This window comes from Ursus arctos, unplaced genomic scaffold, assembly GCF_023065955.2.
Source record: "Ursus arctos isolate Adak ecotype North America unplaced genomic scaffold, UrsArc2.0 scaffold_7, whole genome shotgun sequence".
Lineage (NCBI taxonomy): Eukaryota > Metazoa > Chordata > Mammalia > Carnivora > Ursidae > Ursus > Ursus arctos.
Genome location: NW_026623089.1, coordinates 50,323,701 through 50,348,901, shown reverse-complemented (window position 1 = coordinate 50,348,901; position 25,201 = coordinate 50,323,701). Strand labels below are relative to the sequence as shown.

The 25,201-nt window shown below is 36.9% G+C and overlaps 1 protein-coding gene across 7 annotated transcripts in view; it reads left to right on the top strand.

Annotated features, from left to right (window-relative positions):
* Positions 1-25,201, top strand: part of ADK (adenosine kinase) — a 518,384-nt gene that overhangs the window by 475,584 nt on the left and 17,599 nt on the right. For 5 of the 7 annotated variants that reach the window (XM_026504506.4, XM_026504502.4, XM_026504504.4 and 2 more), the window contains one exon: positions 9,526-9,612. The exons of the other annotated variants lie outside the window; for them this stretch is intronic. In XM_026504506.4, the coding sequence (XP_026360291.1) occupies positions 9,526-9,612 (87 nt within the window). The remainder of the gene's footprint in view (positions 1-9,525; positions 9,613-25,201) is intronic. 7 annotated transcript variants of the gene reach the window in all.

Below are 25,201 nucleotides of genomic sequence, written 5' to 3'. Positions count from 1 at the left end.
ATATCTGATGCAGCTTTTCTTTTGTAAATTTCATAAACATTTGCCCTTCCCACTGTCAGCAGTTCAAACAGAAATCTTACTGATGGGAAGTCCATGATTAGAAGTACTGGCATCAGGGGCGCCTGGGTGACGCAGTTGTTAAGCATCTACCTTCGGCTCAGGGCATGATCCCGGCATTCTGGGATCGAGCCCCACATCAGGCTCCTCCGCTGGGAGCCTGCTTCTTCCTCTCCCACTCCCCCTGCTTGTGTTCCCTCTCTCGCTGGCTGTCTCTGTCAAATAAATAAATAAAATCTTTAAAAAAAAAAAAAAGAAAGAAGTACTGGCATCGATCACTTTTGCCTTAATAAAAGAGAACAACTTTGCATATGCATATCATTTTGAAAATCTTCACTATTGTACTCAGAGGAAATACATGACATTAAGAAGGGGTACATTTAGAATATCAGTAATGTCCTATATCCTCCTACTGCAGTGATTAGGACTAAACCACACACACAAAATTTAAGAACACTGTTGATATTTGGTCACTCTGTTTTTTCATAACCGTGATACCTTGGTCCAGATTATGTAACAAATGCCTATTCCTGTTCTAGTTTTAACAGCCTACAATTTCTTTATAAGGAAGGATCACATACATATAGATGTTGGTTGGACTTACATGGTGTCTTCATGAGGTGAACCCCACCCTTGTCACTATGATCCATTTGATTGCCCTGGTTTGATCCAATCTAAGAGTTAACTCCAAGTCCTTATATCAGAACCTTCTATCTTTAAACAGGATCTGAACCTAGGTTTATTGAATCATAGAAGTGTCTTCATTTCTGAATAATAGCAACTTGCTTGAATGTATGCCAATCATATATTTTTATTATTTCTCCAGGATGTGTTCAGCACAGTTAGATCTGGAAAGATTTTTAGGACAAGTTACACAAGGTTGAACTTATTCACTATTGAAATAACATATTACCCTCTGATTTTCAAGTACTTGTATGATTTCCTTTCATACAAGCATTTAGAATGCTAGATTAGATCCTAATAACTCTAAAAAACAGGATCGTGGACAACTAGAACCGTTAGTTTACTTGGTTTACTAAAACTAACCTAGAGAAATATGTTGTAATTAGGTACCACTTACTCAAAAATCATTCAGAAAATACATCATGAGTACATACTCTACTACATGAAAAAGAGACCAGTCATAAAGAAGTTAAAATCTAGTAGAAATAATCATTCAGTAATAAATGTTTATCAAGCACCTACTGCATATTGGGACTATGATTAAGTCCATAAGGAGCTCATAGTTTAGTAGAGAAAAATGCTTGTAAATAAGTAAAACTATAAATAAGATAAGTCCTTTCTTAGAGATATGTGAAGGTTATAAATGATGGCATAAAAGAGGAAGCAGTTAGCTCTGCTTCTAAGCAAAACCCTGAGAAGTCAGGGACTGCGTCCAAGAAGACAACCTTACCTGGGTTTTGGAATTAATAGTGAAAGATGATTTGAGCAGTAAAGCTGGTATGTACATAGGTATAAAAAAAAAGCATGACACATTTGAAAAATTATGAGCACGACAGAGAAACAATCATAGCTCAGGAAATGGTAAAAGATAAGGTTTAAACAGTAGGCTAGATTCATGTCCTAGAGTTAAGACTTCAATAGAGAACCATCAAAGGGTTTGTAACAGAAGAGCATGATCAGATTTGTACTCATGAAAAATCAGTCTGTTCATTCAGCAAATGCTTACTGAGCACCTAGAATGCGCAAAGCATAGTTCTGGGTACTAAAGATCATCAGACAAGTTGCCTTTCTTGTAGCCCTTCTTACCTAAGTAGCCAAGGTTTGTGCCATGAACCCTGGCTGCTTCCCTGGGCACAGCTGATTGAATCAGAGCTAGGAATCTCAACAAGGTTAGGCAGTCTATAGATGGCCAGGGACATATGAGCTAAGCCACAGAGGAAACCAGTTTTTATAGATATGAGAATGGAGCAAGTGCATAGAAAAAAGCAGAGAGAGAACAGTTTGAATGAACTGCTTTATGTCAAGTTAAAGAGATATGCTTCAAGTAGTGAAGCTATTAAAGGTATCAGAAACCTCGGAAGGAAGGGAGGAAGAGAGGGAGGGAGGCAGACACTAAACAAAGGGGAAATAAGATTTTAAAACAGTAATTCCATTTATCATTGTTTTCTTGGTCACTTTTCTTATGATTTTTTATTTTTTAAGATTTATTTATTTGCTTGAGAGAGAGTGCGCGCAGGGAGGGGCAGAGGGGGAGAATCTTCAAGCAGAGGCCCTGCTGAGCATGGAGCCCAATGCAGAGCTTGATCTCACGACCCATGAGGTCATGACCTGAGCTGAAACCAAGAGTTGGATGCTTAACCAACTAAGCCACCCAGATGCCCCCTCAGTCACTTTTCTCTGAAAAACTATTTTCATATTCAAAGCAAACACTCTTCTACTCTCTTACCTGTCTATATTCAGCACTGAAGATTTTAACTGACATTTACTTGAAACATTTATAGAAAATTCAAAGAAAACACGAACAAACTGGGAGGCTTTAACTACAAACAATGATAGTAGTGCTCCATATCAAAACCATGCCTTCAGTAGCAGCAATTTTAAGTGTGGATCTCAATCCCCTATACCCAAGAGTCTTATTTTAAGATTAATAATATTCTTGTCCATTTATTCATTAAATGCTTACTATGTGCCAACTTTTGCTCTAAGTGCTGTACGTGTATTAACTGATTTAGCCTCAAGGAAACACTGTGAGATAATTACTGTTATTGCCCCTATTTTGCACATGAGAACACTGAGGCATAGAGAGTTTGACTTGGTGATGAGCTAGTAAATGGGAATTTACTAGTAATTGGGAATATGAACCCAAGCAGTCTGATTTATATTCTTAATACAATATTATACTGCCTCTATTCTCTGAGGAGTATTTATCTACTTAATTTGGTCAAATTTAGTTATCAGTACAGGGCTTAGAATGGGAATTTAAATGTCAATTAGCTGCTATATACTGCTTAATCAAAATCTTGTTTTTTTTCCATAATCACCCTTTTTTTCAGAAAAAAAAATGATAGCAACGTTGCTCAAATGGTAACTTTGGAATCCCATTTTACTCTCTCTCTCTCTCTTTTTTTTTTTTTTTTTTTGTCCCAAAATCCTTTCCCACAGGACCCTATGCAGTTGACAACCTCTGTGAGCTTCAATGTCTTCATTTATATAGTCAGGTCAATAATACCTAACTCGTGGGATTGCAGTGAGAAATACATGATAAAAGTATATGAAACACTTGCTGCAGTACTTAGTGCACAGTAAGCATTTCCGTGTCACTTTGCTAGCTCAAAGCCTGCAATTGCATCCCATCGTTTGATGTATTAAATCCAAACGTTTGTCTTCCTAGAGATGACTGGACCCCACCCATCTTGCATTATTTCTTTCCTTATCTAACATATAAACTTCTTTCTTTCTCTCTGCCTCCTGGAATATATATACCTTTATTTCCTCTCCTCTTCACTATCCACCTCTATAAAACCCAGCTTAAGTTCAGTCTTCTCCATGAAACCATCTCCAGTCAATTAAACTCACATTGTTTCTTTCCTCCTTTGAACTCCTGTTGCAGTTATAATGAATATTACATTGTATGATACTTCACAGATTCTTTCACATGTGCTAGATTTCTCTTTCTGTCTAGATTATAAAATATTTCAAAAGACAGATGATGTCTTAATATTTCTCCCGTGTCTCCCCCAAAGGATCTAGCAGAGTATAAGGAGCTCATGGCAAGTGCTCAACAAATACTTGTTACCTGATTGAAGAAAATAAGTTCCTAAGAATACCTTATAAAATTATGTATCAATATATAGTGATAAGTATTACATTTACACATACAAACACATAAATAAGAAGGGGTGAAAAACATAGCCTTTGCATTCTCTATAGTTTCTACAGAGAGATCCTAAGCAGCAAAATCTTGGTGTTGTGATGCATTAGAAATGAAGAGTATTAAACTATATTTAATAATTTTTTAAAAATTGTATAGGGCTTTATATTTGAAAAGGTGCTTTCATAATGTTAATACTTAATCCATATAAGAATTACAGAAAATAGCTAGAACCAGTGTTCTCATTTTCTTTTTTTCTTTTTTTTTAAGATTTATTTATTTGAGAGAGAGCATGCATGTGTGCAAGTCAGGGGGAGGGACAGAGGTAGAGAGAGCACTCCCGGCTGAGCAGAGTCCAACATGGGACTCAATCTCATGACCCTGAGATCATGACCTGAGCTGAAATCAAGAGTTCCACACTTAACCAACTAAGCCACCCAGGCACTCATCTCATCTTCTTAGTATAATAAAACTGAAAGTAAGTAACATAGTGACTCGTGCAAGGTCTTAAAAAGTAGCATCATTGATTCTCCTCTCAACCCCCACCATTCTGTCCATTTTGTGTAAGGGTACCAGATAATCTTTTTCAATCAAAGATGGGATCATGTCACTCTCCTGTTTAAAACCTTACAATGGGGGTTCCTGGGTGGCGCAGTCAGTTAAGTGTTGACTCTTGGTTTCAGTTCAGGTTGTGATCTCAGGATCATGATCTCAGGGTCCTGAGGTCAAGCCCCATGTTAGGCTCTGCACTCAGCACAGAGTCTACTTGAGGCTTTCTCAACCTCTCCCTCTGCCCCTCCCCCTACCCCATCTCGCTCCCACACGAGTGCTCCCTAAAATAAATAAATAAATCTTTGAAAAAAATTAAAACCTTCCAGTGGTTTCCCATTTTACATAGAATGAAATTCTACCACCACCACCCCCACTCACACATACACACACACACACTCTTGATCTCCCCACACTCACTACACTCTACTTATAGGGGCTTCTTAACCTTAAACAAGCTTAGTTCACCAAGCTTGTTGCTAGCCTAGAGCCTCTGCTCTTGCATATTCTGCACCTGCATCTTCACATGGCTGGCTCCTTCTTGCTACTGAAATCTCAAAGCAAATATCACCTCCTCAGCGAGAAGTGCTCCCATCTACAGTAATTTGCCTCCCCAGTCATACTTCATCACATCATCCTTTTATTTTCTTTGTGGTGTTTATTATTATCTCAAATTATCTTGTTCATTTTTTGTTTGTTTGTTTCTTGTATACTGTCTATCCTCACTAGAATATAGGTCCCATGAGAGCAGGGTTTTTGTCTGTCCTATTCACATCTATATTCCCAGTCTCTGAGTGCCTGACACATGATAAGCTCTTAATAAGCATTTGTTGAATAAAGTAGCTGAACCAAAACCAGACTAAAACCATGGGTCCTTTGAGTCCTAATCCAGTGTTCCTCCAACCATTCCATTTATCCTGCCTTTCATGAAAGCACTTACACCTTTGGAGCTACAATAAGAATTGATATTCAGAATAATGACATTAACATGTGCAATAGTATTCTCTCTTATCAAAGAAAATTTTCATTCAGTTCAATAAACTAAACTAATTAAAGCAGGGGTGTCATGGTATATTATTATATTAATACATTTAGAAAGATTTCTAACTAAAAAAGACTTTCTGCTTTTTCTTTAGTTAACCAGAAAATTAAATTAACCCAGAGCTCTTCATTCCCCAAAAGTCCTTGTTAATTAGGATTGTTCTATAAATCTCTATTATTAGTAGAATTTGTCATCTGTTTCATTACCCTGTTTATTAGGGCAGTCTGAGCAGGGTGTCTTTGCTCATATCCTGGTATGTGTATCCTAATGAAAAGAAAAGCATTTCCTGGATTCTCACTTTTTTCCTCTTCTTTGACACAGGCATATTTCATGCTCTTTGTATAACAGTTTGGTTTTCTTATGTCAGTTCCCTATAAAAGTAGGAATGATTATTGACTTGGCTTTTAAGTAAAATAATTAAATTTAGAGTCTATTTAAAATAAAAGAATTAGTGCTTTGCAACATTGTGTGTAATAACAGAAGACTGAAAACAACCTAACAGTCCATCAATAAAGGATTGCTTAAATAAATTATAATATATCCACACAATGGACTATTATGCAGCGATAAAAATGCAGACATTCTCTGCTTATCAACATAGAAAGATTTCCAAGTGAAAAAACATGGTCCAAAGCAGCCTGCACAGATGGATACATTTTCGTTTAAGAATAAAAGAGGAGGGACGCCTGGGTAGCTCAGTCATTAAGCCTCTGAGTCTAGGTTTGACTCTTGGTATTGGCTCCTGTCATGATCTTACAGTTGTGGGAGTGAGCCCCACATCCAGCTCTGCACTCAGCAAGGATTCTGCTTCAGATTCTCTCTCCTGCTCCCTCCCACACACTCACTCTCTCTAATAAATAAATATTTTTTTTAAAAAAAGAATTAAAAAAAATAAGAATGTGTTTACTTATATATGCATAGAGAAATTCTGGAAGGATATACAGAAAAGCAGTAACTGTGATAACCGTATTGGAAAGCAGTAGAATTAGAAACTGGATGAACAAGAGATAAGAAGTGAGAAAGTTTTTTTTATAGGATACCTTTTAATAAATTTGTATTTTTTAACTATATGTATGCATTACCTGTTCAAAAAGGTTAAATTAAAAACAAACAAACACAACTAAAAAAAGGTGTCCACAATAGCCAAACTGTGGAAGGAGCCGAGATACCCTTCAACAGATGAATGGATAAAGAAGATGTGGTTCATATACACAATGGAATATTACTCAGCCATCAGAAAGGATGAATACCCACCATTTGCATCGACATGGATGGAACTGGAGGGGATTATGCTAAGTGAAATAAGTCAAGCAGAGAAAGACAATTATCATATGGTTTCACTCATATGTGGAACATAAGGAGTACTGCGGGGAACCACAGGGGAAGGAAGGGAAAACTAAATGGGAAGAAATCAGAGAGGGAGACAAATCATGAGAGACTCTGGACTTTGGGAACCAAACTGAGGGTTACAGAAGGGAAGGGGATGGGGGGATGGAGTAACTGGGGGATGGGTATTAAGGAGGGCACATGTGATGATGAGCACTGGGTGTAATATGCAACTAATGAATCGTCGAGCACTACATCAGAAACTAATGATGTACTATATGTTGCCTAATTGAACATAAAAAAAGAAAAGATGAAAAATAATTCTTTCTATTACAAGAAATTGAACTTCTATGTCACCTAAGGATAAAACATCTCAAGATATACACGTATATCCAGAAAACTGCATTCATTTAGAATTTTCAATAGTTTAGACCAAGAAGTCATGAATCTCAAGAACAAAGTTCCAAGTAATCTGTTCTATTTTGAATTAGGTTCTATTCATAAATAAAGATTTATCCAACCAAAAATCCATGACTTTTTCAAACAAAGAACTCAAGGAATTATATCTAATTATGGCTTACTTCCCATTTATATGTAATTATTTTTCAAATCTATAATCCAGTAATTAATTCTTATATTAACACTTACATTACCTAAAGTGTTTTATAGACATATTTTATTATTACATAATGTAACCCTATTATAAATGGTAATAGCGTCATTAACTTAGCTCATTTTACTTATTTAGTGGCTGTTTGTTCTGACTTTATAGTTGTTAATTCTCTTTATAGTATGACTTGTACTTGGAAGTAATAAAATCAGATTTCTTTATAAATATTTATGGTATAGTCCTTTTTCCTAAATCAGACTGTAGCCCTTTCCTAATTATTTCTAATAAAGTCTGCTTTTTTTCTTTTTTTTCTTTTTCTTTTTTTTTTCTTTTTGCCTGTGTAGCAGTGTGTACTGAATACTCCCTAGAAAATTTAATTCTGGGTATTTATGCCTTAACTTCCAGTTAACCAAAATCCTGCGAACTACTGTGTAGGTCCTGGTGTTACAAAGTGTGGAAAGTTAGCTACTTCAAAGGATTTAAATAGATACTTTTTTTTTTTTTTTAAGATTTTATTTTCTTATTTTTTTGAAGAGTTAGAGACAGCCAGAGAGAGAGGGAACACAAGCATGGGGAGTGGGAGAGGAAGAAGCAGGCTCCCAGCGGAGGAGCCTGATGTGGGGCTCGATCCCATAATGCCGGGATCACGCCCTGAGCCGAAGGCAGACACTTAACGACTGCGCACCCAGGCGCCCCTAAATAGATACTTCTGATATGGAATCTTCTTACCTCTACAGTCATATGGTCAAAAGGGATTGACCCTTCACTTAGTGAAGAATCCTCTTCTTAAATATCAGTCTTTCCAGTAGGATTTTTTTTTTAATTATCATAACTGTGCTTATCTCTTGTTGAAAGTATCCATTAGTACCAGGTAACAGAAGACAGAATATGCTTGTTGAGATTCTTAGGTTCTTTATTAAGACCCTAAGGTGCTCAGTATCTCCTTTTCCCTCTCTCTAGATCTTAGGTGAGACTGAAGTTTACAAGTTTTTGGCCACATTCTGTCCACATAAGGGATGCAAATTTGTGATTTCAAAAGTTCAGCCACTAGGGGCGCCTGGGTGGCTCAGTCGTTGGGCATCTGCCTTCGGCTCAGGGCGTGATCCTGGCGTTCTAGGATCGAGCCCCACATCAGGCTCCTCCGATGGGAGGCTGCTTCTTCCTCTCCCACTCCCCCTGCTTGTGTTCCCTCTCTCACTGGCTGTCTCTCTCTCTCTGTCAAATAAATAAATAAAATCTTAAAAAAAAAAAAAAAAAAAAGAAGTTCCAGCCACTAATAAAAAGCACTGTCCAATCTTTTGCAGATGTCCTCTGGGCCAAATTTCATCACAAATAACTCCATTCCACTGTCATGTGCCAAGCTTAAAGTACTGTGTTAGGTTATTTTATAATCAAAACAATCAAGCCCTGGTCCAGACTGCTATAAGACAGGAACCCATTGCACTGTCCGTTTTGTTCTACCTAGCTTTCCCTTTTGCTAGTTGACAGATAGTTTAAAGGAAATAGCAACTCCTTTGTAAAAAGTAACCAGATACGGTTATTAATAATAAGCCAAGTAAAATCAGTAATTCTTAACATTGGAATGAAGAATTATAACAGAATAGTAGTTATGTTTTTATTATGCCATTGTGATTTTCTGTAGAGAAACACCCAAGACTCGTTATTTATATATTTTAAATTTACAGCTCCTTAACTGTATCCAAGATTTCACTGCCAAGAATGCAGTCAGGCTTGAAGCTTTATTAGAGATCCATGATCCAGTCCTTACAAACACTTTCTTTCACTCGTAGTTTCTGTGCAAGTATTTATACTGTCCAAAAAGGTACTGCTGTGGTTTACAGTCATTCCCAAAATATGTGATCTACCTAAGTATAACTCTAACAAAACATATGCAGTATCTGTATGCTGGAAATTACCCAAAAAAACCATTGTTTACAGATGACTTTGCACCTTGGTTCCCAAGTACTCATGTACAGAATATGGAACTCATGTTATCTCACTCTTTGAATGATGAATGATGAAGGAGCTTCAAACTTTACTAGATGAGTTTCTGTATTGAGTGTTACAAAGAGAAGTCAATCTGCCTTTCGTTGGCTCTGCTTGCAGAAAGTGAAGTCACTGCTTTTGCTGTCTTGGATCAAGACCAGAAAGAAATTGTTGATACCAATGGAGCTGGAGATGCATTTGTTGGAGGTACAGATTCATTTATTTCATACTTACAAGTCAAACATTTTCTTTAACCCTTGCCTCTACTACATAGCCAAGATTTATGAATTTAATAATTTCTTCTTTTAAATAATTAACTCCTAATGTTCTTTCCATATGCTACTATCACTGTGAGTATCGTGAGGGTATTTTACTACAGGAAAAATACTTATTTGGGGCTCAAAGATAATTTGCTGTTGTGCTGTTCCCAGGTCATTTTCACAAAATTAATTGTGCCTGCGAGAATATTGAATAAACAAGCTGTATCAAGTACAGTATGTAGTGTATTCTTAGGCCTTCAGGCTTAAATGTTAACACATTGTTGTTTAAAACAAGTTGTGATGAATATTAACTAAGGATGATGTGTTTGGATTATATCATTTGATTGCAACATCTGTTTCTAACACAATAGTTAAATGTTTATAAATGTACTAGGAAGGGTTAAAATTTTGTCTGGTTCAGACTTAGTAAGAACTGGCACAATTTATCAGGACTAAGACTTTTTTGGAATGAGTATTCAAAAATAAGAAGACAATCAGAAGATTCTTGGCTTGATGAATTAGATTGATCTAAAATCTGGTTCAAAAGTTCTTTTGATATGTCTAAAGCCCTTCAAGTTAAGTGTAGTTAAGCTAGACAGTGGTCTCTAGAAAGCTTTCGATTCCTGAATGATAATCCAGAAGAGTCCCTCTTGATCTCTCTCTGTTTCTTATAACATCAAGCTGGACAAGGAACAAAGGCAAATAGAATTGACCATTGTCCTCCTTTCCTTGGAAGATAATTCAAATTATCTTTCTCATGGGAAAGTTAAATTATGTGATGGTTTTAACATAGTATTTCAAATATAGATATTCTTTTGTTTTAATTTTTTTTTCACCAACATAAATTTTTCATATTTCCTTCTTTGAAACTTCATGCCTACTCTTCAATGAGCTGTTTACCAATAGACATGCTCCATGCCCTATTCTGTGGAAATAGTACATACGACAGATAACATTCTACTTTACTGTCATGCTTGTATCTTTTGTGTCTTTGCTCTGAAAGACTTAATCATTGATTAGAGTGTCTTCCAGCTGTTTTTCCTATGCCATACTTCAGACCTATAAATCCATGTATGCTAAAAATGTCTTATCCAGAATTGAGCTAAATTCTGTAATACATTAAGGAAACACTATGGATTTCTCGTGTAAAATTGTTTAAACCAGGAATCTTAGTACATAACTTTTAAACTTACTCCTTGTGTGTACATTGTTTAAGTTCAAATATTTAAAACAGTAAGTATTCTATTTTTTTTTTAATATTTAGTAGGGTACATTGTGAGGCCGTCATAAATATGATGGTGACCTAATTAGTCACTACCTTGGGTCCTGGGCCACCTAGCCTTGCAAAAACAGACTCCTTTACAAACACCTAACTACCTAAAATGTTCCCAGTACTATGTAAGAACATATGGACTTTCTGAGGGAGAGAAGTCATTCTTAGGGTACTAAGGTAGGAACAGCTAGCTACCCATGTGTATTGTGGTAAGGATAATAAATGAACTACCTCACCAAAGCACTTGGGCTCTCTATTACAGGATTTTCAGCCTCTTTTTTATCTCACTCTATCTACCTATGTATTTATTGTTGGGGTATAGTGAAGTAAATAGTAACGGGAGAGTGTGGAATAGGGAGCCACAAACAGTTTTTTTGTAAAGGGCCAGATAGTGAATATTTTAGGTTTGCAAATCCTATACAAGCTGTATTGCATATTATTCTTGTTTTGTTTATTTGTGTGCTTGCTTGCTTGCTTTTTGTTTTGGTTTTGGTTTTTTATAACATTCTAAAAATGTAAAAACCTTTTGTAGCTCTCCAGTTATACCGAAACAGGCCACAGACTGGATTTGGCCCTCAGGCTCTAATTTGTCAACCCCTTGTGTAATATGTTGGCAGCTTCCTAGCTTTATTCACTTTCATCATACCCTGGCTCCAAACACTGGGTTTCACTACATGCTGTTGAAATCACTTTAGAGAAAGTGGAAGGCAGGCTGACACTAGGCAGGACTTTACTGGTAGCCATTTTTCTCACTTTAACCCTACTCTGATCAGTTTCCAGGATAATCAGATCCTGAAAGACTGAGTCATACAATGACATGAAGACTCTAATGTCATTTTAGCATTGAAATACTTACGTTGGCATGTTTAGCACATTCTATGTAAGTCAAGCCATACGATATAGCAATAGATAACATTTATATAGCACTTACTAGCCAGTAAGCATCTTAAGCTCAGTACATACATTAACTCATTTAATGTTCATAAAAGCTCACTGAAGTAGGGCTGCTTTTTTTTTTTTTTAAGATTTAATTATTTATTTGAGAGAGTGAGCATGCGTGCACAAGCAGGGGGAGGGGCAAAAGGAGAGGGAGAGAAGCAGACTCCACTGAGACCCAGCCCAAAGCAGGGCTCAATCTCATGACTCTGAGATCACAACCTGAGCTGAAATCAAGAGTTGGACTCAACTCACTCCTCAGCCACCCAGGAGACCCTGTAGTAGGTTATTAATAACCCCATTTTACTGATGAGAAAACTGAGACACAGAAGGGTTAGGTAACTTGCACAAAGGCTCATAGCTATAGAGTACCAGAGCCAAAATTTGGTCCAGGCAGTCTGGTTCCAGAGTCAGTGCTCTTACTCGCTGTACTATATTGCTTCTCTCAACTTTTAGGGGAATCTCATCATTAGGACTGAGAGCCACAGACCAGCCTTACTAACCAAAGCTGGGTTTTGCCAAAGAGAATCTTTCTATTATCTGAATAGATGATTTCATGTATTGAACAGGAGCTTTTGTTATCTGATAGGATTCTGAGGACTCTAGGGTAAGATCGTTGCAGAAAAAAAGAGAAAGGGAAAGGGAAACTAATCGAAGAACTATAGTCCCTGGTGAGTTTGAACCAGGAGCTTTTTGCTAAGCAGTAGAATTGATTGCGCTACAGAGATACAGAAAGACAGATCATAAACTTGCTGGGTCAGCATGGAATCTAAATACAAGGAGTTATATGAATCAACCATTTAATAGCACCAAGCTAATGCATTCCATCTTACAATAGAGATGGTCTTATCAGTTGGAAATACTAAAAAATCCATTGGTTAAAACCCCTACTTCCATCTCTATACTAAGGAAAGCCTTTCTACTAGGATTGGAAATACTCCAGCTATTGAAACATACTTCTCTACCTTGAATATGGATGGAAAGGCAATGGTAACTTTGCATTTACTATGTAGTTTCTTTTTCTTTGCTCTATTTTATTGCCTGATTAACATATCTCCTCTCTGATTGACACATTCTATCTTTAGATAGAGAATATATTTCTCCTATTACTTCCAAGTTTTGCTGGCTGAAGAGTATTTCTGTCTTTCGTGACTTTGCATAACTGTATTCCAGTCTCAATTTCAAGTTCTTGGATAAAACATCACTTCATCTACCATGTGCTAATTACATATCCCAGTACCAGAGTGCCACGTGTTCTCATTAGCCACATAAGAGATATAGAACTATAGTACATCATAGATTTTCACGTATAATTTTAAAATGAGTACCCCACATGTACATAAATTAAATTCATTGTTCCATCTCAGGGGTTCAGTAACAGTGACAATTCCCTCTAGCCTCTACAACTATGCCTTCTCATTCTATTTGGAGATCTTAAGCACTCTGTAACGTTTGTCCTTTATTTGTCCGTAGCCAGGCCTGATGGAACTACCCTTTTCACATTCTCCCTCAAAGCCCAAGTGCTACGATTGTACCCTTGGAAATGGAGACAATTCTGTAATCTCTAAGTGTGATTTCCTAATTTCCCAGGTCAGGAGAAAATTTCTTCCTGTTGTCCTGCTGTGCTTTGTCACAGCAGGTCTGCCTTTTCATTTGGAACCCTCTTTGTCACTGCCATAGTAACAAATGGAAACATTGAGAACATTTTGTGACAGGCACTGTCATTGTTCCTGGTGAAATCTCTTCCCCTGTGTCTTCCCAGTAAATGAAACTGAGAAGAAAAATCATAACAAATAACATGAAAGAGGACCTAATCAATATGTTCCCAGTGGGCTGTCAATACCAGCCTGTGTTAATCTAATATGATTTAGTTGTATGTTTTATGGCAGCTGTAGGAATATGGACTAGACCTACAAATCATCTTTAGACTAAAGTGAGTACGCCTTTGACAGATTATACCCAAGCACATATATATAGCTCTCAGATAAAAGACTGAAGACCTCACCCAAGGACCAACATTCTTAGGATTAAAAAAGCTTCGTTAAATGTGGTTAAGAGCCATGTATAGCTTAGAACAGTTTCTTTTGAATGACAGTAAAGTAACTGTGCTACCTACCTCTAATACTTTTTATTTTTAAGTTTCTCATGACAGGTTTAGCAGGGAAAATGTAGTAACCCTAAAGGATAATACCTACAGCACACACATGACTATTAAAGCCACTTAGCAATCCCAATGTAAATAATTATCCTATTTCCCATCTAATAAAAAGAAGCATTAATGTTACTTTCTAATTCATTTTCAAAAAAATTTTTGGTTAAAGAAGATTTAAGTTTCTAAAACAAGGATGCTATTTCCTTCTCATGTAGCACATGGCTATACTTCGGAGAGTCATGGGGATTCTCTAAATTATCTTTGTATTTTCTAGTCTCACCTTGTTTGTTTGCTCCCAAACATGTGTAGCTTACTTTCCCATTCTTCTTTATTGCTGCTAAATTGTGCTCTGCAAAAAAGTGGTGTGGAATTCTTATGGGTTGTTGTTTTTTTTTTTCTGCACCACCTCTTTTCTTAGCTGTCCAACTCAGAAAACTAGAAAATAACTTAAATATGTTATTTCTCACACTAATTCACTCAAAAATCAGAACTTTCATAGGACCTTTGTATGCAGAGGATTTATTTGATTGTGACCAAGATGAGAACTGCATACTCCTACCCATCCCACACCCACACCCAAAGAAACAATAATACCTTATCCTGTCTCTTAATTATAATATCTGTCCCTGTCTTAAGTAGGACATCTTTGGTATTTTATCTCTTAAGCAGCAATTTTCCTTAAAACCATCAATGAGGTATAAAATTGACTTCATCAATAGGAATATGAAATTCACTACAGACATCAGCTCAAGTTCATGGAAGTGGAGAGTCACACCTTACACATTCATAGAACACTTCATGACATGCTATTAGAAAAGCTGATATGGGACCAGCAACAAAGTTCAAGAATATTACCTAAGATTATTCAAGTCTTTGTTGGTTGAAAGAGGTAAAGACGCTTCTCAAAAAAGCGAAATAACCAACCATGACCAAAAAAGAGAAATAACTTTAGTTCATGTGGAGTACTGGATGATTTTAAGTTGTAAAGTCTGGAATCTCTCCAAACATGAATGTTTCCTCAAAGATCTAGTGTCCTGGATGGCCTCCACCTAGAGGCAATTACAGATAGGTAATGGAATTCAAAGGACTTTGTCTTGTGGAGGTTTTGATAAGACAAAGATAGTCTGAGCCATCCAGACTATCAGACCCTGAAGCTCAAATATGAACCTAAGTTTCCTATATGTGAAGATTACTAAGAAATGTTAATTCCAAGAAAACAATGTTGATGTTTATAAGATTATATTTAGTGGCAGAGGACCCGAGAAAATGTCAGAAGCAAAATTAATTTTCTTAGAATTGTGACATGGCAAAATATACGTGTATCAGTTTCCTGGCCTAGAATATTTGTGAGTCAAATGGAACTAATTTGAATTTACTAGTGGCCCCAGCTGCTATTACATGGATTTGGTCCATTTTACCTACCCTATCTGTCTGATTCATATAACATGTATTAGTTGTATGCATAATGAACCACCCCCAAAACTTTGTGACCTAAAACAACAACCATTTACTTAGCTCCACAAATCTGTTGGTTGGTAACTGGGCCTAGGGTCAGGTGGACAGTCCTCTAGTCTCAGAGGTACAAGAGGTTAAGTATGCCCAAAATCACAGTGAAAACCTGGATTCAAACTCAAAGTTTGACCCTAGAGTTCTTACCCCTCATTCTTTTGTTATACTCTGCTCTATTAGTATATCTTCCTCTCCAAGGCAGGAGGAATAACCAAATGGTTTTCTAAACACTAGTCCTTAGACTGATGCCTATCTATGACCTAACAGATTTTATCAGCCAATACCAAGATGAAAAAAGGTAGAAGCAATATTGTAAGTTTTCTTGAAGCTAAATATATTCAGTTTTAAATCTTGTCTCATTTATGTTTGAAATTGGTACAATGTACCTTTTATTGGCTTTATAATTAATAAAATCAAAATAAATAAAATCATGTTCGTAGTGCTGATGCATAGCCTGGCTGACCCAGGGACCTAACAGAAGTCTTAGTCCTGGTAAATAAGTCATTAGAAACAACTTGCCAAACTTCTTATATGGAAATTTGTGTAACACATAACCTCTGATATTGTAAAGCTATTTACTATCAGGTCTGAATAAAACAAAAATTAGCTACAGAGTTACTAAGTTTACAACTATTCTCACTTCAGATATATGAATTCTCAAGTCTGTGGTATGAACACAGGCTCTTAATTTATTTTTCACTTAATTATCCAGTTAACATTGACGTTTTATAGAGATGAGATATGTTTGTTTTATTCTAGTCCATGAAACAGACGGCAAATTAAAAACCAGTTTCTTTCATCAAATGCTCTTAAAATTTTAGAACCACCCTGCTTTGAGGAATTGTCAGTTGATCAAATAACAGCTTTTCAATTGAGTTAAATAATAACAATATTAGTTATCTTGCTTATGAATTAGGGCATAAATAAGCTCACGTAAATAAGCTTGTTATCATCTCATTCTAGCACCTATGACCTTGTCCTAAAGACTATATTAACTATGTTACTTAATATGTTAGTGCTGAAAGGGAATTTTTTTTTAATTTTATTTATTTATTTGTCAGAGAGAGAGAGAACACAAGCAGAGGGAATAGCAGGTAGAGAGAGAAGCAGACTCCCCACCGAGCAACGAGCCTAATCTGGGGCTCGATCTCGGGACCCCAAGATCACCACCTGAGCCAAAGGCAGACACTTAACCAACTGAGCCATCCAGGCGTCCCTGGAAGGGAATATTTTTGAAAATCACATTTTCTGGTTTTCAGATTTTTAAACTGTTTTCAGTCATGAAACTGTTCTTCAGATGCGCTCATATCTGAATCAGAGTGAAAGGAGATTAAACAAATCCTCATTTGGCCTTATCTACATTTTATTTGGTGGCCCATAAAATAACTCCTGGAGCAAAACAATATTGGGTATGAAAACCATGATCTGTTCAGAAGTCCCCATTTGATGGATAAGGAAACTGAGTCCCAAAGAAAGGGAGTTAATTGTAAATATGCAATAGAAGAGCCAGATCTCCTGACTCGTTAATTCATGGTCCAGTAATTATACATGTTAATAACCCAAATGAAAGTTGTCCATTGAGCAATCTGTTACATAGGCCTCTTGGAAATATATAGGTCAAGAGTCAATATCCCAAATGGATAGAAGCCTTTGATGTACTTTTTCTTGGCATGTGGGTATCCAAGATGTTTGACTTCAACTTATAAACAGAAGCATATGCTACACTTTTATTTTGGGAGCCACATCAAGAGATCACACATTAGGTTGAAAATTCAAATTCTAACCTGATCTTGTACATTTCTGTTTCATGGGGAGGAGTGATCTTTAAAGCAGTATTTTGAAAGGGGTTGGGGCAGAAGGGCAACTTATCTATATGAGTAGAACATACTGTTTCGTGGTCCTCTTCAGGGTCTTTCTTGAATTGGGGGCATTTAAAAGTTTTGGGGTTTGGAGGTTTTTTTAATTTGCATGCAGTATCCCATGCCATGTTAATAGAATTTGACAGGTTTCCATTTTCAGTCACCAGAAAAAGGAAATAAGTTACCCTCATAGTTATAGCACTGGCCACTTGCCTATATGTTCCACCGTGCTGCTCGGTTGCTCACTTTGTGTGGGAGGATGTGTGGTGCTGAGCTATTGCAAAGGAGCCTTTGCTCTGAATTGACTTCCTGTCCGTGTCAGTCACTGCACCATCTGACACCACTTAGGCTTTGGTTTTCATTATGCAAATACCTACTAAGTCAGACCTTACCCTGGCAGGCAAAGTAGCTTTTTAAGTTATTTCAAAATGTAATGTTTGTTGACTTTCTTTTTCCAGAAAAATCTGTGTTTTCTAGCATATTGGTCATAACGTGTTACTTGAGTTCATGACTAGTTGGTAGTCAACATGGAGTCAAAGCACAACAAAATAAAATTTTACTAACTAGAGCACATAGAAAACGAAAGAAAAAGAGTTTACATGCAGAGCACTTTTCCGCTGGGGGAAACCATTGCTTTGTCACATCTGGGTAGTCTAAGCTAGCCAAATTGAAGTGGGAATTTCCTGCCAGATGTTACTCCTTTGAGCAACCTGTGAACATCTAAAAGAGGGTATACGAGTTCTTGTTTGGTAGGGCTATTGCCACTATGGAAGCTTGCTCCTAATAGGTAGCAGACATTTTTATGTACTACCACAAGTCAGGAGGTTGTGTGGCCTGCCTAAAGCGAACGCTGTTTGGTCTTGTTAAATACATAAATACGAAAGGCCTAATTCGGAAAGTACAACATCAGGTCTCACAGATACTATAGCAAGAGTCAATACTACAATGGCAATGACCTCCCAAACATAGATGACAGAAGTTTTGTTTAATTAATAAAAAGAAGGTAAAACTGAGCCACGCAGGTACTCCAGATAACTTGAATAAGGTCATTTTACAAAGTCACCGACGACCAAAATAAACCTCTAAATACGAAGGAAAATAAAGAATCTGAAATGGCAGGGAAAATACCAAATATTTACATGAACTTCCTGTTCTGGATGCACATGGGAATTAGGAAGCAAAAATTTCATTCAGAAGAGTTGTACACAAAAAGTAGAAATGCTCTTATCCAATTGAAACAAGAAACATTTTTAAGGGAGGAAAAAAAAGACTTTCCACATGATCTCACTGTTTTTGTCATCCTCTGTAAAGGAAAATATTGACATTTACCAGACTGTTTGCTCCAGCTTTCTGATCTCCTGCAGTTTATTTTTATAACAACCTTATCGATGGGCCTCTTACCCAGCTCTCTAGGTTTAACTGAGTTGAGTCGATTTGTTACCACAGCTTCAAGTAGCTGTTACAGAACAAGCAAGACATCCTAATAAAGCTGTAAATGTGTTTACTCAAACAGAGTATTGATTTAACTTGGAGAGGGAGAAACCGGTGCTTAGCACAGTGTCAGGGTGGATGAATTTCACTGCAGCTTTTCATTGTCATCTGTCATGGTTGTGAAACACTAAGTAAAGCCATCAGAGGATAATTAGAAGTACCAGAAATTTAGCCCCTAAAATCAGTTAGCCGCTTGGGAGTTTTGTAGCTTAATTAGCTTTTATTAAAAATTTCCTCTAGTAACAATAGTCAAGCACTTTTAATGGTGCTTTCAGGTAGAGCAAGATTTCAAGGTTGTGACTTGTTAAATATATGAATTTAATGGGTAAAGGTTTTCCAGACTTTTTCTCATTCTAGTAATTAGACTAACAGCAGAACACAATGTAAAGGGACAGTGATCTGCACTCATAGGAAGAAAAAGTATGTGATTTTTCTGAAAAATCAATTTTAAAGAAGTGGTAAAGCAATTATAAAATATTTAAAACACATGTTGTTGTAGAAAAAAAATATCCTATTAACATCTTTATTAAACTTAAATGTTTTTGTAGCACAACATGACCTAGACACATAAAACTGTCAATGCCACCCTTGTTCTTAAATACCATTCTTCATTAAAGAAGAATCTAAAATATTCTAGCAGCTATAAGTCATCATCTTAAAGATAAAAGTTGATGTACATCTGTGTAAAAGAAAAGGTCAGACTGAGGGGTTGCTTACCTTCTATAGAAACTGAACTAGCTATTAAATTTGATGAAAGGTGTTCATATAAACAGTCTACCTGCCCTCTTGCAAATGGCTAGGAAAACATCATAGTCGAAAAAAATCACTCACCTGGGATGATGAACATAAAATTGAAAACTTTATTTAAAATAAGCTTGACCATTAAATGTAAAATTAGTCTTCCTCTCATAGCTGTAATCATTTCTTCACTGCACTATAGTAAACTTCTCATGCCCTCTGGTACTACTGCCCCAATCTGCCTAAATGACTCGTAAAAATAATGATAATCCGAGGGATGACCTCTTCTAAAGCCTAGAAGCAACAGACTGTCAAAAAGGATGGTGAAAGATGTTGGGGGGGTGTGGTTCTTTTTTTTTTTTTTTTTTAAGATTTTATTTATTTATTTATCAGAGAGCACAAGCAGGGGAAATAGCAGGTAGAGGGAGAAGCAGATTCCCTACTGAGCAGGGAGCCCGATGCGGTGCTCAATCCCAGGACCCTTAGCTCATAACCTGAACTGAAGGCAGACGCTTAACCAACTGAGCCACCCAGGCGTCCCTGAGAGCTGTGGTTCTTTGCCTTTGAAATGCTATGTAGTTATAAGCCAAATTCTGCCCTGAGTTAATTAAGTCTTTAAGCCATGAAATAGTAGATTATGAAGTTTTGTTACATAAGAGAGCACCACCAGAGCTCTTTTAATTTTTCAGAAGGCAGAGGAGGACGTTGGTTTTTCAGAGTTGTATGTGTTTATTTATTTAAGTAAGCTTTAGCCCCAACATGGGGCTTGAACTCACGACCCCAAGATCAAGAGTTGCATGCTCTACCAACTGAGCCAGCCAGGCGCCCCTTCACATTTGTATTTATAGCTCTATTATATATTAAAGTATTCAAAAGCAGAGGGAAAAGAAAGGATATGGATTTATAATTATAACATATCATCCTATTTTTTACATGTACATTTCAAAATACCCACAATACAGCAATATATTTTGTTCTATTCAGTCTTCTTAAGACAACTATGTGAGGGAGCTTGTTGGCATGGAAGGAAGGGCAAGATATAGTAGGCAGCCATACTTCAGCTTTAAGGCACTGTTTCATCTGACTCCTTTGAACAAAAGGAACAGAAACCCATTTCATTTAGTTCAGGATAAGGAATTTTTTTAAGGAAGCACACAAGCATTAAGGAAGACATTGTAACATAGCAATTAAGTCACTGGGTCACAAGATGCAGGTTTGATTCCTGGGACTGCCATTAACTAGGACTATGGACAAGTTAACTTAACATTTCCTAAGCCTTAGTTTTCTCATCTATAAAAATGACGAGAAGGAGCACCTACCTAATTTGGGTTATCATGAAAGTTAAATAATGTATGTAAAGCATCATAAGGCCTCATTAAGTGTTATCTGTAATAAGAGGAATCTCAAACAAGAGCCAAAACCGGACAGTTTTTCACTGAGAGTGGAGCCAGATGGTAATTCTAGAGACCTGAACAGCAGATATTCATGGATCTTCTCTCCAGTGCTTACACAGTAATGTTACTCAGCTGCCATTGCATGTGGGCTTCCTCCTACCTCAAAATCAGCTTTCTGGTCTTTCTTTGCTTTCCATTCTGGCTCCTGAAAGAGAACACTAGGTTAGCTCAATTTTGGTGCCATTCATAAGTAGAACACTGGCAGAACCATACGTTGATTGCTTCCCCTTGGTTCAGTTAGTACTAAGGATTGATTTACATGCACAAAATATACCAACCGACCCCCTCCAGCAATGCTAGAGAGGATGTGATTTTTCTTAAAAAGGTAATGAATGGATGGGTTCTATCAATGTGTATGTTTGTATGCCTGTCAACACCCTTTTTCTCATACTTACGGTCCTAAAAGTGTTCACAGCACAATCCATCTATCACACAGTACATGGGACATCAAATACCCTGTATCTCAAGCTAGAAACCTAGGATTCAATTTTTTTATTAAGTTTTTATTTTAATTGCAGTTTTGTTAACATATAGTTTTATATTAGTTTCAGGTGTACAATGTAGTGATTTAACAATCCCATACATCACCCAGTGCTCATCACAAGTGCCCTCCTTAATCCTTATCATCTGTTTTACCTATTTTCTCTCTGGTAATCACCAGTTTTTTCTCTAATTAAGAGTCTGTTTCTTGGTTTGTCTCTCTCTCTCTCTCTCTCTCTTTTTCCTCCCTTTGCTCATTTTGTTTTGTTTCTTAAACTCCATATGTGAGTTTATGGTATCTTATGGTACCTGTCTTTCTCTGACTTATTTTGTTTAGCATTTCACTCTGTGGCTCTGTCCACATCGTTGCAAATGGCAAGATTTCATACTTTTTATGGCTGAGTAATATTCCACTATGTGTGTATATATGCACCACATCTTCTTTATCTGTTCATCTATCTATGGACACTTGGGCTGCTGCCATATATGGCTATTGTAAATCATGCTGCTGTAAACATTGGAGTGCATGTATCCCTTTGAATTCATGTTTTTGTACCTTTGGGGTAAATACCTAGTAGTGCAATTGCTAGATTGTAGGGCAGTTCTACTTCTAACTTTTTGAGGAACCTCCGTACTGTTTTCCAAAGTGGCTGCACCAGTTTCCATTCCCACCAACAGTGCACAAGTGATGCATTCCTTTCCACCTGTCCATACCTTCAGTGAGTTCTTTGAGTCAATTTTTAGAATATATCTCATATCATCTTACCTCAGATCCATCCACTTTTCTCCCATCACCTTAGGTCAGGCCTGTTTTCTACTTACTATAGTGGCTCCTAACTGATCTTCATACTTTCGCTCTTTCTTATTCTCCATTCCATTTTCTATACAGTAGCCAAAATAATTCTTTTAGAAAGAAACAATTACTTTACTTCCTTGCTTCAGTGGCTTCTAGTTGCACTTAGACTAAAAATCTAAACTCCTGTAGTGGCCTGAAAGGATCTATATGATCCGCTATCCAAGAATCTGTATTTCATGCTGCTCTCAGCTTTGCTTTCTTGCTCTGGCTATATTGGTCTTCTTCTTTTAGGCCTTATACACTTTGCACATGGAGCTCCCTTAGTCTAGAATTGTCTTCCCCTACTCTTTACTTGGCTCTTTCTCATCCTCAGTTTCACCTTCTCTAATTATCCTGTCTAATGTGGGTCCCTTCACTCTTATTCTCTACTGATACACACAGTTATTTTCCTTAATAGCACTTAACACTCTCTAGAATTATCTTATTTACTTATTTATTATCTTAGTTATCTTAATTGCTAACTTATTACTTGGGATTTTTTTTTATCTCCCTCATTAAAATATAAGCTTCGAGAGAACAGGGACTCCGTGTGTCTTACTCACCAGGACCCAACAGAGTGCCTGGCATAGAATAAATACTCAGCAAATATTAGTTTTATGAATCGGTCAATCAATCACATGGCCAGCTGCAAGCAGACTTTCACCCTACCATCAAATAAAAACCATTCTAGTCAATATATCTAAGAAACTGGTTATTAAAGGATTTTGTCAGAAGGTGTGGAATGAGTCAGGAAATAGAGTAAGCCATACTTTAGTATCAGATCGCCTTGCTTTAAGATTAACCCATGCTAAAAAAAAATTGTTTTTAATTTAAAAAAAGATTAATCCATGCTAACGTGTGTGTAACTAATCCAGTGACATAGAGACTGATCACAGCTACCTTTTTCTTACTGTTACTTAAAATAGAGGTAAATATGGAGAGTATGTGACTGGCCGAGTCCATAGAGCATGTGACTCTTAATGTCAGGGTGGGTCATGAGTTTGAGCCCCACGTTACACAGAGAGATTATTTAAAAAAACAAAATAGAGGTGAATATGGAGAGTATACATGTGTTAGGAAAGAAGGCAACATCTAATACCAACTGTCATAAGTATAATACAAATAAGAAAACTAATTCTCAAGATCATAAATCTGTAAATCAGTTCCTGCTGCAATAGGCAGTAGCATACAGGTCAGAGGCGCCACTCAAGATTTCACAGAATATATTGAAGTCATCCTGTAGATATCTATATTTGGTTTACCAGAATGCCCAGTGAATGTCCAGTGCATCAAATAACAGCACCTCTGTCCTGTCCTACCTAGGATCTTTGCTGGTATTCCTCCACTGACAGGTGGGAGTGTAGTTAAAAGTAGATCCTCCCTAAAGAAAGCAATAAGAATCTCTAGTGAAGAGCACTTGATATGAACTGAGTCTGGGACATAGTCCATGTTTCATTGTCCACACAGTTTCCTCAGCTTTAAGCCACAGAATTGTCCTTAACTGCTCAACTTTTCATCAGCACCCATGTCAGATCACTAAACTTGGGTTTTCTCCTTCCTGTCCTTATTATCTATCACCCAGAACAGTGGTTCTCAAACTTGAGCATGCATGCGGATCACCTGGAAGACTTGTTAAAAGGCAGTTGCTGGGCCCTATCCAATTTCTGATTTGGTAGGTCGAGGGTGGGACTTAGGTGATCCGGAGACCACACTTTTTTTTTTTTTTTAAGATTTTATTTATTTATTTGACAGAGATAGAGACAGCCAGCGAGAGAGGGAACACAAGCAGGGGGAGTGGGAGAGGAAGAAGCAGGCTCACAGCGGAGGAGCCTGATGTGGGGCTCGATCCCATAACGCCGGGATCACGCCCTGAGCCGAAGGCAGACGCTTAACCGCTGTGCCACCCAGGCACCCCAAGAGACCACACTTTGAGAACCACTCCTAAAATATTGTACTAGATTCCAATTTGATCTCTCTGCCAACAATCTCTTTCCTAGTAAGTTCATCCTTCACATTTCTGCTATGATTATTTTTAAAGTATTTACATAACTTTCTCTCCTAAAACAATAAAATTCTCAAAGACAAACTATATTTTATCCATCTTTGAATCATGATGTTTAGTAATGGTAGGCATTTGAAAGCTGTTGATTGATTGAATAAATCAAAGTATTTTTGATAGCATTCAGCATTTTTACTTCCTTTTCTTTTGCTTCTTACAATAAAACATTAAGTATAGGAGTGGTAGTGGCATGAGTCTAATAAATTGAGGATTAGACTAGTCAAAGTTTTAGTATGTATTTTATTCCCTTAAGCAGCTACATGCAATAAAAATACAGCCTTAAAAAAAAATTCAGCCTTTAAGTTGACTGTCTTGTGTGCCATGTGGCAGCATGTATCTGGTAATTATTGATCTAGAAGGTATAGCAGGCCAGTTTAAGAAAGCACATAAATCATCACTAAAGTGTAGGTATCTTAGAAAGGTGGAAAACAAACAAAGAATTGAAAAATCAAATTGACCCAGAAATGACTGAGAGCAAATTTTTTACAGGGAGAGTATAGAATTCAGCACTGTTAGTTGCTGTAAAATATTATATCAGGTTTGCTTTAATTACATGGTAATGTCTCAAAGAACAAAGGTAAATTACATGATAACTTATGTTACTACTCCCACATTATCTCTTAATAACTGTGTAATTAACTTGTCACTACTATACAGTGTGTAGTTTGATATTACTCGTGTATAAAGAACATTGATAAATGAATGAGCTGGGGTCGGGCAAGGGATAGAGACAGTAGGGAAATCATAGTA